The sequence below is a fragment of the Schistocerca serialis genome, chromosome 2, assembly GCF_023864345.2.
Source record: "Schistocerca serialis cubense isolate TAMUIC-IGC-003099 chromosome 2, iqSchSeri2.2, whole genome shotgun sequence".
Taxonomy (NCBI): Eukaryota; Metazoa; Arthropoda; class Insecta; order Orthoptera; family Acrididae; genus Schistocerca; species Schistocerca serialis.
In genome coordinates, this window is record NC_064639.1 from 862703940 (window position 1) to 862722951 (window position 19012).

At 41.7% G+C, this 19012-nt stretch overlaps 1 protein-coding gene across 1 annotated transcript in view; it reads right to left on the reverse strand.

Moving 5' to 3' along the window:
• Positions 1-10454, reverse strand: part of LOC126458168 (neurogenic locus Notch protein-like) — a 51019-nt gene extending 40565 nt beyond the window's left edge. Inside the window, exons 1-2 of the mRNA XM_050095035.1 lie at positions 10336-10454; positions 2368-2535 (exon numbers count right to left, since the gene is read on the reverse strand). Of these exons, the coding sequence (XP_049950992.1) occupies positions 2368-2455 (88 nt within the window). The 5' untranslated portion in view covers positions 2456-2535; positions 10336-10454. The remainder of the gene's footprint in view (positions 1-2367; positions 2536-10335) is intronic.
• Positions 10455-19012: the final 8558 nt, after the last annotated feature.

Genomic DNA, 19012 nt, shown 5'->3' on the forward strand with positions numbered 1-19012 from the left:
TGAAGATGACACAACAACACCCAGTCATCTCGGCGCAGGGAAAATCCCTGACCCCACCTTGAATCTAACCCGGGACCCCGTGCGCGGGATGCGAAAACACTATCGCAGGACCACGAACTGCGAGCAACGGATACCTATTTAAAGAAGCAGACAAAAATTCGCTTGACGACTTGCTCAGAGACGGTCTTCACTCCTTGCAAATTGACAATGTAAGTGTAGACCAGATGTGGCTTGGATTAGAAGATATATGTCGACAGTAACACAGAGGTTAACACCAAATAAATTGATAAAGTACGGATCTGATGCCCATGGCACACAGAACAGGTCAGAACACTGCTGCAGGAACAACGGAGGAAGCGTGCTACATTTAAGCGAACGCCAAATCCCGAAGATTGGCGATCTTTTACAGGAGCTCGAAATATAGCACGGCATTGAATGACAGATCCTTAAAATAGTTTCCACAACTAAACTTTATCTCGAAACATAGGAGAAAATCTAAAAAGAATCTTGTCGTATGTAAATTATGCTCGCTGCAGGACATAGTCAATGTCTCTTCTGAGCGACAGAAATGAAAACACAATCAATGACAGTGCCGAAACTCCTTCACCAAAGAAGACGAAGTAAATGTTCCAGAATTCAAATCAAGACAGCTACCTACTTGAGTAACTTAGAAGCAAATATCGTCGGATTAGTTATGAAACTTAAATCACTTAATAAAAAATAGGGTTTGCGCTCCAGACTGCATACCAACTACGTTCCTTTCAGAGCATGCTGAGGCAAGAGCTCCATCATTAGAAATCATATACAACCTCTCACACTACGAAAGAGCCCTACCCAAAGACTGGAAAGTTGTTCAGATCACTCCAGTATTCAAGGAAGCTAATAGGAGTAATCCACTAAATTACAGGCTCATATCATTAACGTCAATATCCAGCAGCAATTTGCAACATATATTGCAGCAGCTTCTAATGGTTTGACAGTTGTCAGGGAGAATTCCAGCTGCTCACGAATATCCACAGCGTTGACAGTGGAACAAAATTTTGGCTGGCATAATGTTTCACGAAACAGTAAACAAATAATGATAAAATAAGCCTGCTAACTTGTTCATTGATCCCGACACTAGTTGAAGTATGATCGTCCCCAAGCACGATCCAGTGTAGGATTCACTCCTAAATCACTAAAGCTAAAAGTGTTACTAGTTACCGTTAAGATCTGAGGATATTAGTACGTAAATTGTGATTTCTATTAGCGCAGCAGGAAAAAAGTTGATAATTTCCTGAATTTTTTTGAGATTGTAGTCGCTAAAATTTCCAAAACAGTGTTAATCTACGTCACAAGGAGATAAATTGCACTCCTGTTAGATGGAAAGATAATTATAACCCAGTTTGTTAGTTATAGTGTGTCCTACAGAACCAAAATCACAGAAACAAACTTGCTGCGAAATATTTTATGAACGACACTCGCAACTTACGTAAAATTCTCAAAAAACTAACTTTCACTAGTGTTTATGTACACAGAAATCCGGGATAAACGATTCTTTGAACGAAGATACTGTACTTAAAAATGTATAAACTACAAATATTGATTGCAACTGATGCTATAGGACAAAATACGTTTTCCGCAGTACGAAGCGTATGAAAATACGGAATGTATCACGACAAAAGCACAAGGTTTGATACAATTACCAAGAGAAGCACTTTCAAATATTTTGTTTTTTGAATCTACGTTTCAGGGGCGAATTTATATGACAACTTGTTTTACCAGGACACAAAGGGAATAACGGAAGTCGGTCTGTACACGTAGCTATAAGAATATAAATGCACGAATTTTTCTGATTTTGCAGTTAGCTGGTTTCGTGTCACCTTTTACACTAGGGTTCCAAAGCTGAACATTACTATATCCCACAAGTACGACGCCAAATGTGGGGCACATCACAGCACGTATTCGGCTTTGGGTAGCTAACAGTGTGTTAGTAAATCTTTTCGAAAATTCTATGGCCCAACACTCAGGCTACTATTAACAATCTAATGATCTATACATCTAACAGGTAAATAAACAGCATTCGAACTAGTACACTCTGTAATACCAAAAGCAATGATATACTGAAACTCAATAATGTTCCAAAGATCATCCACTACAATCACATGCTTTCAGTACGACTCAAAACAGTTATTAAATCACGGAATAGAACTACCACAGTGATATACGTTAGCATCAAATGAATTCCTTGGACCATGAAATGTCTGTAGGAATAACGAGAAAAAGTACTTACCTAAATTGTCCGTTACTACTTTCATTACTTATTAAAAAAATTTATTGCTTATCCTGCACAGATTCATACCAAATAAAAAAAAGTAAAAGTCTTACCTCTAATCGACTCTACGTCGCTGTAGTCAGTAGCTGTCACTACCGCCACAAAAATGCAGATGAGCCAACTGATGCTACTGCACGACATAATGGAAGGATGTAGATATTTCGCTAAGTAAAAGTCTTTTCTCTCAAAATATCTTCGACTCTTGTACAGCGTTGAACAACCTGCAATTTTGTGAATAAATACAGTTACGAAACTAATTTTCTTTCAAGAAGCTATGTAGGAAATTACGAAATATACATTTATATATCAATCTAACATGGATTAAATCAGTTTTCAGGATGAACTATCATTTCATTCTTCCAATTCATAGTGGATGGTTCAGCTAAGCGATGTCCATCAAAACTTTAGGAGACCATTGAATATACCATAACACTATTTGAATATGATTAATTATGCGGAAATGAGGTCTTTCGTCGTACCTATATTAACTGCACTCATACCCTATCAACTTTTATTTTTTTTAAATACTAACAACACAAAGGAGCTGTGCGACGTAAACGAAAGCTGGTAGTCGTGTTTCTGCATCTAAAACATAATATCCGTTCATATTTTCAAATTTGGCCCCAGTCGCGTAAGAGTGGTGCAAGTAGCTTCACTATGAGGATGGAGATCAGGTTTGCTTTGAATAAACTCTGTAACGGTCGTGTGCGTTAGGGACCTTTGAGATTGGAGACGGCGATTTAATGTCAGTCAAGAATGCTTTTAAGGCGACAAAGGCGCTATTATCAACATCTCAAGAGTATGAACAAGGTCGAGTCAAGCGAAAGCCGGTTGAGGGCAGGATGGAGGTCTGTTGGATTTTCTGTTGGAAAGTGTTTCTGCCTTGGTGCCAGTGATGGCCGTGTGGCTGAAGACCTGCATTCAACCAGTCTGCGTGCTAGACGCACTGGACCTAGACCGAGAGCTACAGTGTGGGTTGCAATTTCGTCTGAGAGCTGTACCACTCTCCTCATTATCTCACGCACGCTGACTGCAGTATGTACAGTTTGCACAATGTGAATCTGGTGATTCGACCTGTTGTGCTACCACTAATCAATGGCATTCAATAGGGTGTCTCCCGACAGGATGCCGCTGGCCCACATACCGGTGTTGTAACCCAACATGTTCTTCTGAGTGTCGACATGTTGCCTTGGCCTGACAGATCAGCGGCTCTGTCTCCAGTCGATCGCATATGGGACATCATCGGACGACAATTGCAGGGTCATCCACGAACAGCATTAACCGTCCATGAACCGACCGAGCAAGTGGAACAGGCTTGGTTGTCCATCCCACAAAACGAAATCCACCACTTCTGCAATACAAGAGATGTATGACTGCATCCTTGCACGCAACATTTTCGAGTATCTTCTGGTTATTACTGTACCAACATTTCGCATTTAGAATGGCTTATATCGGACTTACATTAATCCTTTCGTGGTTCATGGGTCATATATGTCCCACTAACTTTGAGCGCCAGGTCGAGTGTCGGGACGTATGTTACCCAGCTCTGCACGGTGCTGCCATCTAGGGACGACTGTTCTGAACCTAAGAAAAAAATCGGGACTGCACTGCAAGGGCAATAGAGAAGCGGTGACTACTTTTGTTGACTGGCGTGTATATACGGCCGCTGCAACGCCACTTATTTGTGTCATTCTTCAGTTTTCATCACTTCTCACTTTCCAGCGACGTCTGAAGTAAGTAATTCATCTTATTATTAACTTAATAATCATTTTTTAGTACAAATACAGTGTGGAATGTACTTCTCAGCGACTGTACTATCTTATAATCGAAATAAAATTAGTGGGACACATGTGTCCCAGCAGACATTATTTGTAAAGATTAGCAAGACAATTGATTAATGGGAAAAAGAGGGGACCAATGCCCACTTTCTTCCCAGCAAAGAGAAGAGTCTCTAGTGTGCCAGATGACGTCCGGCTCGTGAACGTAATCAAACATGTACCGAAAGACAGTGGTACTAGCAAGCGATGCAGATTCTGCAGCACAATCTCTAAAGAGAAGAGAACAAAAGTTGTTTGCACTGCTTGTGGTGTACCACTCTGTGCCACACCATGTTTTTCCAAGTTTCATGGCATGTAAAGCTTCGCAACTATTGATCATGTATCATGAAAACTGAAATGTAATGAAAATTTTTACACTGGTTCTACTGAAATAAAAAGATTACATGCATGTATAATTTTGTAGTTATTTTATTCCCTGCAAAATCCTGTTTATGGCTAAAAAAATTAAATTACAAAATCAGTCAGTCAGCAGAAAAGGTATCTTGCGTTGGTTCATGGGACATGTGTGCCCCATTTCCTGTTGTGAAAAAATGGAGAACTTAAAAAATATTTTGGTCGTGAAAATATAATAATGGGACTGAAAAGAAACTGTTATCACCTTAATATTTTAAAAATATGTAAAAAATGAATTTTATCCATGAAAGGGTTAAGCTGTGATCTTGCAATGTTAATCACTTAAAAAAATTCCCTATTGAATTATATTCCAGAAATTTCATTACTCTATTAATTATTTTTTGGCAATGCGATTTTTTTCCGTCAAATTGTGATGTTACGAGGTGACGAGAGGGATGGAGCAGCCTTAGCAGCGGCGTTAGCTGGCTAAGTGAGCCTTAGGCAGCTAACAACAGGCCAGAGGGTACTTTCCAGCGTGGTGGTGGGAGGAAACTACTGCCTGACGACTGTAATGGCTGACAATGAGTGCTGACTCGAATATGGGTGTTACAGTCTCTTGAACACGCTACAATGAAACCAAAGACGCTGCTAAAAACTTGGCCATGAGACGAGATCATTGCAACACCGATCATAATTTCGCGATAATTATTGCAACAGTTGTCGAATGTATGCGATTATGAATATTGCAATAGACAGTAGGAAACTAATAACCACCGAACATTCTGAGCTGTCAAAGGATATGAGCTACGAAATGAAGTCTAAGGATATCTGTAAGCACTGCACAATTCTCACTTCCTTTATTTTATTTGCTCTAAGAGTTGCAGCCTATTTTATAAGAATTTGAGTCTGTTGATGTGCGATTACTCTGAGCTTTGCTACAGCTGTACGTAATATGTAGGCAGCGTGAGCTACCCAGTTCCGTTCCCGATCAGCCGAGTTAATGAATGTTTAAGGTTTGATAGTTATCTGTTAGTTTGCTGATCGTGGAATTGGGCATTAGTAAAGCTGCTAAATAAAAAACAAACGTTGTACGTTATGTAAAATCTAAATACAGAAATGAACATAGGACAGGAGGACACATCTATTAGGTTGGATACTTTCATTCCTATAAATTTACTCAGCGTACCATTTTGGGGTGTGTACGTAACCGTACGTGATAAAACTTTAGATCTTTACTAGTATCTTACGTAGTGTTTTATAGATTGTGTCATGAGAAGCCATAACATCACCGCGATGAATGTAAGATTACTTTAATGTAATGTGTGTGTGTGTAAGAATAGACTTAGTTCTGAATGTTTCTCAATACTAAACTTGAATTCAGTACGATTAGTGCAGGTTAACTGAGCTCAGGTTTTACTTTAATTTTATGTGGGACTTGGTATATTCTCGTCGCACGAGACCCCGATGGTGGCCGCTGTATCCGTGGCCGAAACGTTGGTTTCTCCGCTCTTTTAAAAACTTTTTTAGATAATTTTCGTGGTACGACTCGACTCAGGTTGCAGAAGCATACGTAATTATATTATTATCACAATATCAGTGATTGATTTTCGAGAATTGTTCGAACTTTAATTTTGTGCTTGTGGAGATCGACGCAGCTGAAGTTCGTGGTTGCGCGTTTTAAAGAGTGATGAACAATGTTTCAGTTCGTGTTTGATGAAGGTACAATAGCTCTGGATAGTGAATGTTTTCACATAGGTCTTCGTAGTTGTTGCTTTGAGAAACTGTTAATCGTTTAAGCTTCACTGTCGTACTATACTCACGATTATTTGTTAATAACTTTGATTTGCATCTGCACTGGTGTGACGCCAACGTTAACTAATATTCGAGCAATGACCGATGGGTCATTCCATACGTGTATGCAAGAGCATTAAAGCGCGGTATGCAAGCAAACCTTACGATACACAGACGCGAGGTGAGGAGTCTGACACGCTCTCCTCCCCAGGCCTCTCCACGTCAGCCACCGCTGCCAGAGGAGAGGGCGGTGGTGTGTTTACAAACAATATTTCATGCTTAGGTGTTACGTGTTTCTGACATCAAATCGAGTGCTTTTTTATTTGTTAATTTGTGACTTTGCTGGAAAACAAGGAAATATGATAGCTTCTACTGTGCCAGTACAGAGCTGAATAGTCAGAAAAAGATATTTTTCGTATCAGGAGAAATTCAGTACTCTAGTGCTCTACTTCTTTAAGAGACCTTTGGAGAAAGGAGAAACAGCTTTATGTATCAAAGAATTCGACGAGTTTGAAAGTAAAATTGTATCTACTGACTCGTCAGAAGATCCTAAGGAGACTTAATCTTGTGTTCAGTCTGTAAAAGGGATCGAAGCCGCCTGTCCGGACTCTATGTTACCAAAATGGCAAATGGCATGCAAACTCAGGACGACACAGAGTGAGCTGAAATGCTAAACCTTTTCTTCCCAAAATTGATTGACGAGGATCATCCTGTGGTCTATTGTTTCAACTGTCGCATTAACGTGTAAATGATAGATACCGAAATAAGCGACCTCTGGATATCAGCTGCAATTGCTCGAGACGAAATTTCACTAGGCCGGACGGGATACCAGTAAGCTTATATGTAGATTACCAGACTGAAGTTGCTTTTCTTCTAGAAGCAGTTTACTGTAGGTGAACGCAAGAGAGAAGCGTTTGTAATTAATGGAATACGTACTTTAAAATTCCGATGACGTTAGGGAAGAAAATAAGAGAGAGGTTATCTACAAATTATACAGAAACGAGACTGCAGCTATAACTGTCAGAAGTCATGAAAGGGAAGGAGTGACTGAGATGGAAGTTAGACAGAGTTGCAGCCTTTCCCAGATGCTGTTCAATATGTATACGAAAAACACTGACACATAGAAGGAAGAGGATGACGCCACATCTGTTACGACACCAAGGGAATAACTTCGATGGTACTAGGCGAAGCTGTAGAGATTAAAAACTGTAGAGAAAGGCAGAGACTGCAATACCAGCGACAAATAACTGAGCAAGTTGGATGGAAATGTTAGTCAATGACGAAGAGGCTGGCACTCTGATGTTTGTCTATTACGTTTTCATTACGTCAGAGACAGCGAAAGACTCGGAAGATCAGTTGAACGGAATAGATACCGTCTTCAAAAGAGATTATAAGGTGAATCACCAAAAGTAAAACAGTGTTATTGGAATTTATGAGAATTATTTCAACCGGCGCTTGAGGAATCAGTCTAGGACATGAGACACTGAAAGCAACAGACAAGACTTAGCAATTTGTGCAACAAGTAACTGATGATGAGCGATACAGAAAGCATGTAGAATGCAGACTGGTGACAGCAAGAGAAGCGTTCTTGAAACTGAATATCGAATATAAATGTTAAGACCTTTCTCTTAGGCGTTTTCCTGCAATGTATCATTGTTCTGAAGCAAAAAGTGGACAACAAAGAGATCAGAGAAGAAGAGAATGAAACGTTTTGAAATGTGGCGCTACATAAGAATTCTGAAGACCAGACGTGTGTATCGGATAACTGGTGAGGAGGTGGCTGAGGCGGAGTGCTGTCTTGCAGCCTCTGCCACGGGAGTTCACTGAGCGCCTTCGGTTCGCTTTCACGCTTACTGGGTAAACCTCTAACGAAACGTGCTCCACTTCTTTGGATCTTCTGTATTTACTCTATCAGTCCTACCTGGCAAGAATCCCAGTCTGACGATCAATATTCAAGTATTGCTCGAACGGGTGTTTTGAAAGCTAATTCATTTTTTTTTGCTGCAGTACATTTCCTGAGAATTTCTCTAGTGTGTCTCAGTCTACCATATGCCTTTCCAGCGATTAATTTTATGTGGTCGTTTCATATTTTTCATATTTTTCTGTAGGCACACTTCTAGATATTTTATGGATGTAACTGCTTCCAGTGAATGTTCTGCAATCTCGCAGTCTTACAATGAAGGGGTCCTTCTGTTTATGAATTCGCAGTACGTTACACCTTTTTATGATGAGGGAGAATTGCTGGTCCCTGCGTGAAGCGTCGATACTATTCAGGACTTCTCCACTTCTCTAGAAGTTTCTAGCGTTGCGACTTAACTGTATACAACCTTATCATCCGCGAAAAGCGTGATGCAACTTCCCACCTTATCTACTAGGTCGTTTATATATATTGTAATATGTAATAGTCCTATAAGGATCCCTTGGAAAACACCCAAAAACCACCTTTACATGTGAAGACTTCTCTCCGTTTAGAATGACATGCTGTGTTCTCTTTGAAAGAAACTCTTGAGTCATGTCACACATTTAGCCTGATATTCCGTACTCTCGTATTTTCTTCATTGGACGGATATATATAACTGTACTCTACCCCTTCCGAATGTCGAGGAACATGGCATCTGCTGGTTTTCTGTGTCCCGTAGGCACATATAACGACACGGGTTTGACACGACCATTGTTTTGGAAGCCGTGGTAATTCCTGCAGGGGAACCTGTTGATCTCCAGAAATGTCATAATACATGGTCCAAAAATCTACAACAGACCGATGTCAGGGATATAGTCCTACAGCTTTTTGCGTCTGTATGACGACCTCTCTTGGAAATGTGAACCACCTTTGCCTTCTACCAGTCACTGAGAACGCTTCACTCCTGTAGAGACCGACGGTGCACTGCTGCCAAAAGAGGAGAAAATTCTTTGGCATACTCCGTGTACGATGGAATTGGTATATCGACAGGTCAGCAGACTTTCCTGTGTTTAGCGATTTCGGTTGTTTCTCTGTCCCTAGGAAACATATATCGGAATTTGTAATCTTGACACTCGTGCCACGGTTTGTGGGAAGAATCACGGAGCGACCTTCGCCTGTGAAGCAGTTTTCGAAAACGACGCTTAGTATTTCGGTCTTTCCTGGGTCATCATCAGTATCAATGCCATTATGATCATACAGCACAAATGGACTTGCGCTCATGTTGTTTACGAGTGTATAGGCCGGTTACATACGCTGGTGCGGATGCTGGTTCGCTTATGGGTGGTATTTTGTCTGGTAACATAACCTCGATAACGGCGTTGCCGCAGTGGTAACTCCGATTCACATCAGATCACCAAAGTTAAGGGCTTGGGGCTTGTCCACCACTTGGGTGAGTAATCGACTGGATCTGTCCGGTGCTGTTGACAGATGCCTATGTGAGGCCAACTGAGAAGCTACTTGACTGGGAAGTAGCGGCTCTGGTCACGAGAACCGACAAGGTCCGGCAGAGCGATGTGCTGACCATTTGCCCCTCCAAATCCGCAGTCAGTGACGCCTGTGGGCTGAGTGTGAGACAGTGGCTGGTCGGTACCGTTGGGCGTTCCGAGGCCTGTTCGTGCGTTGTGCATCATGGAGAGATTTACTATTGAAATTATGGGACAGCACTTTTCAGGAGGAGTCGTACAACGTATTGCTTCCACCCACATACATCTCGCATGTTAACCACGAGGAGAAAATTCGAGAAATCAGAGCGAATACAGAGGTTTACCGACAATCATAGTTCCCACGCACTATTCTCGACTGGAACGGGGTTGGATGAATCAGATAGTGGTACCGAAAGTACCCTCCGCCACACATTATTAGCTCACTAGCGGAGTATTATGTAGGTGTAGAGTACCCTCCGGCACACGCCATTATGTGGCTTGCGGAGTATGATGTAGATAGAAAAAGAACTCGATTCTACCTTTAGTTTCCCTCGTCTTCACAGTTACAAGTTTTATGAATGAGTAACAGCTGGAGCAGGATACTGTCAAGTTGGGCTGAGTGATACACAGAGCATGCAGCACGGTGACGGAAGAAACACGTAGAGACAGACTTACCCGTGTCCTCTCGCAGCCGCAGCAGTGTGGCTTGTGCGCTGGCGGTTCGCTGGCGCCGCCATTTATCGTCCTGCTGGCTTAGACAGGCCACAGATGAGTAATGAGACGGGGCCCCCCGCCCCACCCCTTTGCCCGCGATCTCCCACTGGCCCCCTCCCCTCGCCACTGATCCAGCCCTCCCTCCCTCCGCACTGCCACCGCAATGATAACCTATGGACACGACTGATGTTCGAAGTGTTCCGGCAAAACGTCACACACCACTGACCCTACGTGTGCGCGATAACTGCGGCGACTGCCCTGGTGGTCGCTGTCAGCTGGCGACATTAACCGGCTCGATCCCCCAGCAGGCACGTTCTCGACCGCCGCGAGCTGTTCATCCGAGAGCCCTTTCTCTACCCTCTCGTGAAACACCGAAACCGCACGTGGAACTAGTCAGTGTCAGTAGTCATCACGCACATACAATCCACACGGTCTGCTGCCTCGACAGTGATGGTATTTTGGCGTCGAAGAGTGTCCTCGGCTTTCTTCAAGCATGCGGTGGAAATCGAGACCGGATCTACATCTACATCTACATCTACATCTACATCTACATCTACATTTATACTCTGCAAGTCACCCAACGGTGTGTGGCGGAGGGCACTTTACGTGCCACTGTCATTACCTCCCTTTCCTGTTCCAGTCGCGTATGGTTCGCGGGAAAAACGACTGCCGGAAAGCGTCAGCGCGCTCTCAAATCTCTCTAATTTTACATTCGTGATCTCCACGGGATGTATAAGTAGGGGGGAAGCAATATATTCGATACCTCATCCAGAAAGGCACCCTCTCGAAACCTGGACAGCAAGCTACACCGCGATGCAGAGCGCCTCTCTTGCAGAGTCTGCCACTTGGGTTTGCTAAACATCTCCGTAACGCTATCACGCTTACCAAATAACCCTGTGACGAAACGCGCCGCTCTTTTTTGGATCTTCTCTATCTCCTCCGTCAACCCGACCCGGTACGGATCCCACACTGATGAGCAATACTCAAGTATAGGTCGAACGAGTGTTTTGTAAGCCGCCTCCTTTGTTGATGGACTACATTTTCTAAGGACTCTCGCAACGAATCTCAACCTGGCACCCGCCTTACCAACAACTAATTTTATATGATCATTCCACTTCAAATCGTTCCGCACGCACACTCCCAGATATTTTACAGAAGTAATTGCTACCAGCGTTTGTTCCGCTATCATATAATCATATAATAAAGGACGCTTCTTTTTATGTATCCGCAATACATTACATTTGCCTATGTTAAGAGTCAGTTGCACTCCCTGAACCAAGTGCCTATCCGCTGCAGATCTTCCTGCATTTGGCTGCAATTTTCTAGTGCTGCAACTTCTCTGTATACTACAGCATTATCCGCGATAAGCCGCATGGAACTTCCGACACTATCTACTAGGTCAATTACATATATTGTGAAAAGCAATGGTCCCATAACACTCCCCTGTGCACGCCAGAGGTTACTAATATTTTCTGGGTCTCATGAACAAATAAAGCGAGTTGGGTCTCACACGATCGCTGTTTCCAGAAACGACATGATACGCGAGCATAAAACATGTTCTAAAATTCTACAACAGGTCGACATCAGAGATATCGGCCTATAGTTTTGCGCATCTGCTCGACGACCCTTCTTGAAGACTGAACTAACTGTGCTCTTTTCCAATGATTTGGAACGTTCCGTTCCTCTAGATACTTGCGGTACACGGCTGTTAGAAGGGGGGCAAGTTCTTTCGCGTACTTTGTGTAGAATCGAAATGGTATCCCGTCAAGTCCAGTGGACTTTCCTCTGTTGAGTGATTTCAGTTGCTTTTCTATTCCTTGGACAGTTATTTCGATGTCAGCCATTTTTTCGTTCCTGCGAGGATTTAGAGAAGGAACTGCAGTGCGGTCTTCCTCTGTGAAACAGCTTTGGAAAAGAGTGTTTAGTATTTCAGCTTTACACGTGTCATCCTCATCTGTAGACCTACTAAGCTCTGCGGCGGCCCTAACAGTCCCAGAGGTTTACTATGGAACTAACATCTATCTATATAGTGGGGTAGTCAAAGTACGATTCCGTGCCTGATTGTACTCCAAGTCTCCAAATGGTAGAGGTACGGCTAAGGACAGTGCACATGGCACTTCCCATCCTGGAAGACTGGAATGTCCATGGCATAATAATCACGAATATACGGAACAAAGAGCAATGCTTGCAAAAGAATAATGCTAAGATAAACCTCGCTGTTCAATTTTGTGTAACCTGAATGAATGGGCCCAACTACGAGAATCGCCCACAAATACCACAGACCCAACTCCATAATGAACAACATCATCCATGCGTTGAGCACCCCATTTCGCCGTTGGTGCTCTCGGCTAATCATAACATTGGATAAGAGGCGAATCTATGACACATCGTGCGCACTACAAGCCTACAGCCAACTACAGGCCACTTTCAGTGTTTGCGGTCCACCTCAAAAGGTGAAGTCTTACTTGGTGCTGTAATTTTTGTTACGTGCCTGACGAGAAATGCATGTTACATTCAGTTCCCTTCTCAGTATTGACATGTGCGTGTATTCGGTGAGGGTAGCAATTCCTGCTGATTTTGAAATCGACTCTCATTGACGAGGTGGGCACTTTTCTTCAAACACTGACGCTTAGGGCCGGCCGCTGTGGCCTAGCGGTTCTAGGTGCTCCAGTCCGGAACCGCGCTACTGCTACGGTCGCAGGTTCGAATCCTGCCTCGGGCATGGATGTGTGTCATGTCCTCAGGTTAGTTAGGCTGAAGACGTTCTAAGTCTAGGGGACTGATGACCTCAAATGTTAAGTCCCATAGTGCTAAGAGCCATTTGAACCATTTTTGACTCTTAGGATATATTTATGACCAGTGTCCACAAATCACGTTATATGACTTCAAGTGGCACACTATTCCTTGTGGACATGTTGGAGAGTCCAGACTGATTCAAGTAGCAATCGAACAGCTTCACTCAAGCTGTAGTCAGAGACGCGACCAAACCAGAAAATACATTTGTTCTAATTTATTACCACTCTTACTGTGGTGAACATATAAAAAATATGGCGCCTACAAACCACTTAACTGCTTTTACTGACGTCTACTGTGAAGGTTCACATGACCACCTTGCACGAATTCCGCACCATCTACCAGTACCTTTATCTTCGAATCCTCATAGAATTTCCTTTGATAGTCCTTCTTGAGGTCCTCAGTCCGAAGACTGGTTGGATGTAGCTCTCAAGGGTAGTCCATCTCGCACTAGCCTCTCCATCTGCCGCAAGCTACATCTATTTGGATCTGATTACTGTATTCTCTGCTACTTTATCCCCCACCCTCACTTCCTTAACTCACCAAACCAACTACTTCTTGATGCTTAAGGACATGTCTTATGAACCGAACCCCTTCTTTTTGTCGAGTTGCACCATAATTTTCCCTTTTCTCTGATAAATTCTACTCTTTCCTCATTATTTACTCGATCTACCCATTAAGTCTTCCGCATTCTTCTATGCTATCATTTTCCAAAATCTCCCATTCTCTTCTGTTCTGAAATGTTTATCATCCACGATTCACTTCCGCGCTGGAATACACGACAAACAAATACATTCACAGCAGCCTTTCCAACACTGAAACTGATATTTCATGTTAACGAACTGCTCATTTCAGAAATGTTTTCTTGCTATTTCCATTGGGTATTTCATGTCTCGACTATTTCATCAACCATCGGTTAGTTTGCTACCACAGTAGTAAAACTAATGAACAACGTTCGTCTTTGTTTTCCTCATCTAATTACCTCAGCATCAACTGATTTAATTCAGCTACAATCCATTACCTTCGTTTTACTTACGTTGATGCTTTTCTTATATCTTATTTCGAGACACTATCCATTGAATTTAACGGCACTTTCGAGTACTTCGCTGTCTCTGACAGAATTTCAACGTCATCGATAAACTTCAGGAATTTTAGTATCCTCCTAGGACTTTAATCCCAATTCCAAATTTCTCCTTGGTATCCTTCTTAGCTTGCTCAACATACTGAGTGAACAACATCAGGGTTAGGTCTCAAACCCGTAATATAACCCCATATATTTGCACTCTGGTTTCTGTACAAACTTCAATCAGAATTTCGCTCAGTGTATTTTATCCTTGCTACTTCACTGAACGTCGTGGAAAGCTTACTCTAAATGTTTAGAAGCAGTAACTGTTGCTTTGCCTTTCTTCAATCTATCTTTCAGGAGACGTCCTGAGGTCAGTATTGCCTCCCTTGTTTCTACGTTTCTCGAGATCATGAACTGATCTTCTTTCAAGACGGCTTCTATCAATTTTAGAATCTTCTGTAACTGGTAGTGTCAGTGCCTTGCAAACATGCCCTATTAAAACTGATAGTTCGGTAGTACTTACGTGTATCAAGACCTGTCTTATTTGGAATCTGAGGTATGTCATTCTTCCTGGAGGCTGAGAGTATTTCACTTCTGTCGTATAGTATCTTGTAAACTAAGTGGAATAATTATGTCATGGATGGGTCTCCCAGTGACTGAAATAAGTGTGAGTGAGTGTCATCTACTCCATGACATATTTTCCACTTAGGCCTTTCATTACTCTGTCAATTTTTTCGGCAGTACCATATTATCAACATGATCTTCACATACTTTCTAATGACCGTAGCAGCTTTGTGCCCTAAAGCCATAACAATAACATACTTTCTATTGTCTTTTTATAATACTGCGCTCAATTTTTCTCTTATTTTCCTTTGATTATCTCGACGTGTTCACACTGCTACGTGTTAGTCCCATGTGCATTACATCCTCGGTTCAGTCGCAGTTTCATTTTCCACTCAAGCCTGTTCTCGGACGCATTTTCTTGGTTCCTGTGCTTCCCTACCTCAATCACTCCATTGCTGCCTGAATAACCTAGGCATATTTTTTGATGTAACTAAGGCATTTGATTGTGCTGACCACAAAATATTGCTCCAGAAGTTGGACCATTACAGAATACAGGGAGTAGCTTACAGTTGAATCACCTCTTACTTTAACAACAGATAGCAAAAGGTCATTATTCACAGTGTTGAAAATGGTTCTGATGTGGCGTCTGAGTATGCTACGGTAGAAGGAAGAGGGCTGTCCCAGGGATCGGTGTTGGGGCCACCCATGTTCCTTATTTATATAAATTCTATGCCCTCTAGTATTATGGGTAACTAGAAAATAATTCTGTTTGTTGATGACACAAGCTTGGTAGTAAAGGAAGTTGTGTGCAACATTGGCTCGGTTTCAAATAGTGCAGTTCATTGATGAATTCTTCTCGGGTTATCAGCCGAGTGGTGGGGCGTCTTGTCGCAACGTTTCAATGATTTTCATACCCATCATCTTCTGGCGACGTTGCAACGCCACCACTCAGTTGATAAGCCGAGAAGAATTCATCAGTGGAATACGCCAGGAAAGACTGAAATCCTAAAGTTCAGTTCATGACATAAATTCACGGCTTGTAGAAAATGAACTTCATCACAGTAAGACTAAGTTTTTACAGTTTCTAACACACAATTCCACAAAACTCGAGGTTTTAATTTCACATACGGGAAACATGATTAGTGAAACTGAGCAGTTCAAATATCTAGGTGTTCAGATAGATAGTAAACTGTCATGGAAAGCCCCCGTTCGGGATCTTGCTCAAACTCGTGATGCTGTATTTGAACGGTATCTGAAGTAAGTCATCGTTCGACACGAAAATTAGTCTATTGTGCTTCTTTTATTTCTCTTATGTCATATGGTATTATAATTTGGGCTATTTCTTCCCATTCTAAAACGATATGTTTAGCTCAGAAACAGGCGGCTGAAGCAGTACGTTGTGTCTGTTAGTGGCCCTCTTGTCGACCCGTGTTCACTAGTCTAGGTATTTTGACATTGGCCTCTCAAAATATATATTTTGTACTGTCGTTTCTTATTAACAATATCAGCTTATTCCCAAGAATAAGCAGCTTTCACTCAAATAGTACTCGGCAGAAAACCAATCCACATTTGGATCGGACTTACCTAACTCTTGTGCAGAAAGGTATGCAGTATACTGCTGCATCCATTTTCAATAAGCTACCACAAGAATTCAAAAATATTAGCAGTAATTCACGCCCTTTCAAGTCGAAACTGAAGAGTTTTCTCGTGGTTCGCTCCTTCTGTTCAAAAAAATGGCTCTGAGCACTATGCGACTTAACTTCTGAGGTCATCAGTTGCCTAGAACTTAGAACTAATTAAACCTAACTAACATAAGGACGTCACACACATCAATGTACGAGGCAGGATTCGAACCTGCGACCGTAGCGGACGCTCGGTTCCAGACTGTAACGCCTAGACCCGCACGGCCACTCCGGCCGGCCTCCTTCTATTCTATTCTTATGTTACGTTGTTCACTGCATTTACTTCGAAAGATGACTTCATTTCCTTGGGTCCATAAACATTTTATTTTTATTTGCCATTACTTTTATGCTGTAATTTGATGTACTGACACGTTCCATGACCTTGGATATATGATCCTCAATTTAACATCGGTTTTTCATGATTTTCACATGAAAAGGCTGTGTGTCACTGCCACAACTGAGAAGCGGCTATGCGTAAATTACACAATGTATATCAAGTTTCTCCGTGACATCACTGTTAATTAACACAGTTTCTCATTTGGATGTATTCATTATCTCCTACAAATTGAATTTGGTTTTCAGATCACCATTCAGATTCACTCTAAAAGCGTTTCCATTTATTGATGACGGTCAGTTGCACTAGAGGCAATGAGCAAGCCTAGGAAGTCTGCAGCAAAATGAGGGTTGGGTAGGTACGTTCCTTCGACACGCATCACTTACTTGTCGTTTTTTTCATTGTAATGACCTGACAGGGTCCACTGGGGCTGCTGAGAACATTTCGGATTATATGGATTGCTCCTTCCCTGCCAGTTCTCACTACATCTGCGTTTCTCATTGTTCTGATTAAACGCTATACAAACTGTGGCGTCGTATACTCCCTAGTAAACCACAACAGGCTGAATCAATTCCTTCTTCTCAAGGGCACTCAGTACAGGTTCTGCTGCAACGAAGTCTAATGCATTCGTAAAAATTTGTGAAAGCCAGAAACTCGTTTCACTCCTGTGTTCCAAAGTTACATCAACGACTTGCCAGTGTTCCATCACCCTGTATCCCCTACTAAAGTCAGCTTGATTTTTGGCCTTTTTTTTTTAAAAAAAAAAAGAAAAAACAGTGTTCTTCTTCTCCTTCTGCATGTTGATTATAATATGTCCTGCACATAAGGGAGAGATAACTGGTAAGTGAATAATTGTTTATGTGCTGACTGCCTCCTATCTTGTGAAGTAAATCAGTTACAACGTTGTCACAGTATTTGGAAAGTGTTATACATCAGTGAAATTCTGCACATGCCTCCTCTAGTGTTTGTTACTGTCTTGTGATTTCTGTTGGAACTCCATCATTTCCTAGGGTCTTTTCTTTCTCCACGCTAGGAATGTACTTATCTACAGCATCTGGCATCACTTTCACAAAGGAAGTACAATCACTGTACGTTCTTACATATTTTCTGGATAGTTACCTTTACATTGACATATGCTCTTAGGTTCCTGTATCCGTTTGCTTGATATTCTGTCCTTTAAGTTAACAAAAGGCTTATGAAATAATTTCTTCTTATCAAGTTACTTTTACTAATATTTCTTTAGCATGATGCGTTTTAGAAGCACGCTGTCATCATAACATGCAGTACAGTTACACGTACTTTGGAAGTGTGACTAGGTTCGTTTGCTGCATGTACCATTGAGGTGATGTATCATAATACACCCTGTATAGAAAGATACATTTATTTTTTGGCGTACATTAGTGTCTTTACCTACATTTTTGTGGAGATTTCGTTGTCTGGCAGTCAGAGCACAGTAACAAACACATCACAGCTTCACTATCCCAGGTTTTTGGTAGTCTACACCATTCCCGTTACGCCATTCTCTATACACCATTCTAAACATTCTTAGCTGCAAAGAAAAGGTACTGTCAATTGCCAAGACGTTAATATACAGTCAACATGGAAGCTTTCCTATAAAGATGTATTTGTCTATGGCAAATATTATGTAATCTGATTAGATGGTAAAAAGTTTCTTTTTTGTTAAAGCCAAAGTTTTTCATTAAAATAAACATTCGATATTAGAGAAGTTTTTGAAGAAATTAATATTTACGACCGCTGCTGCTATTTATTAAAAATATATAGACAATAATACGGTTCTGGTGCTCGCGTTTCCGAACCAAATTAGGCGTAAATACTTTTAAACAGAGTGTTTTCCATCTTCATTATATATTAATGTCCTATCAATTGAAATTAGGTTTGCTTTGCAGTTAAGAATGTTTAATAAGTAAACATCTGACTACTAAAACTCAGGTTACCTTCCATTCGGAAAGTGGGTGCACTCCGTGACTCTTATGTGGCATATATAGTGCAGAAATCCGATGAATTTTTTCAGATTTTATTACGCAATTACAGATTTCGGCTAGTAGCTAGCCATTCTGAATGCACTATTTTCTATTCTCTATGCACGTAAGTCCCTATTGTTCAGGCGTCAGTCACAATTCTTTGAGTATTCAAAGAACTGTGACTGACGCCCGAACAACAGGGACTTACGTGCATTGA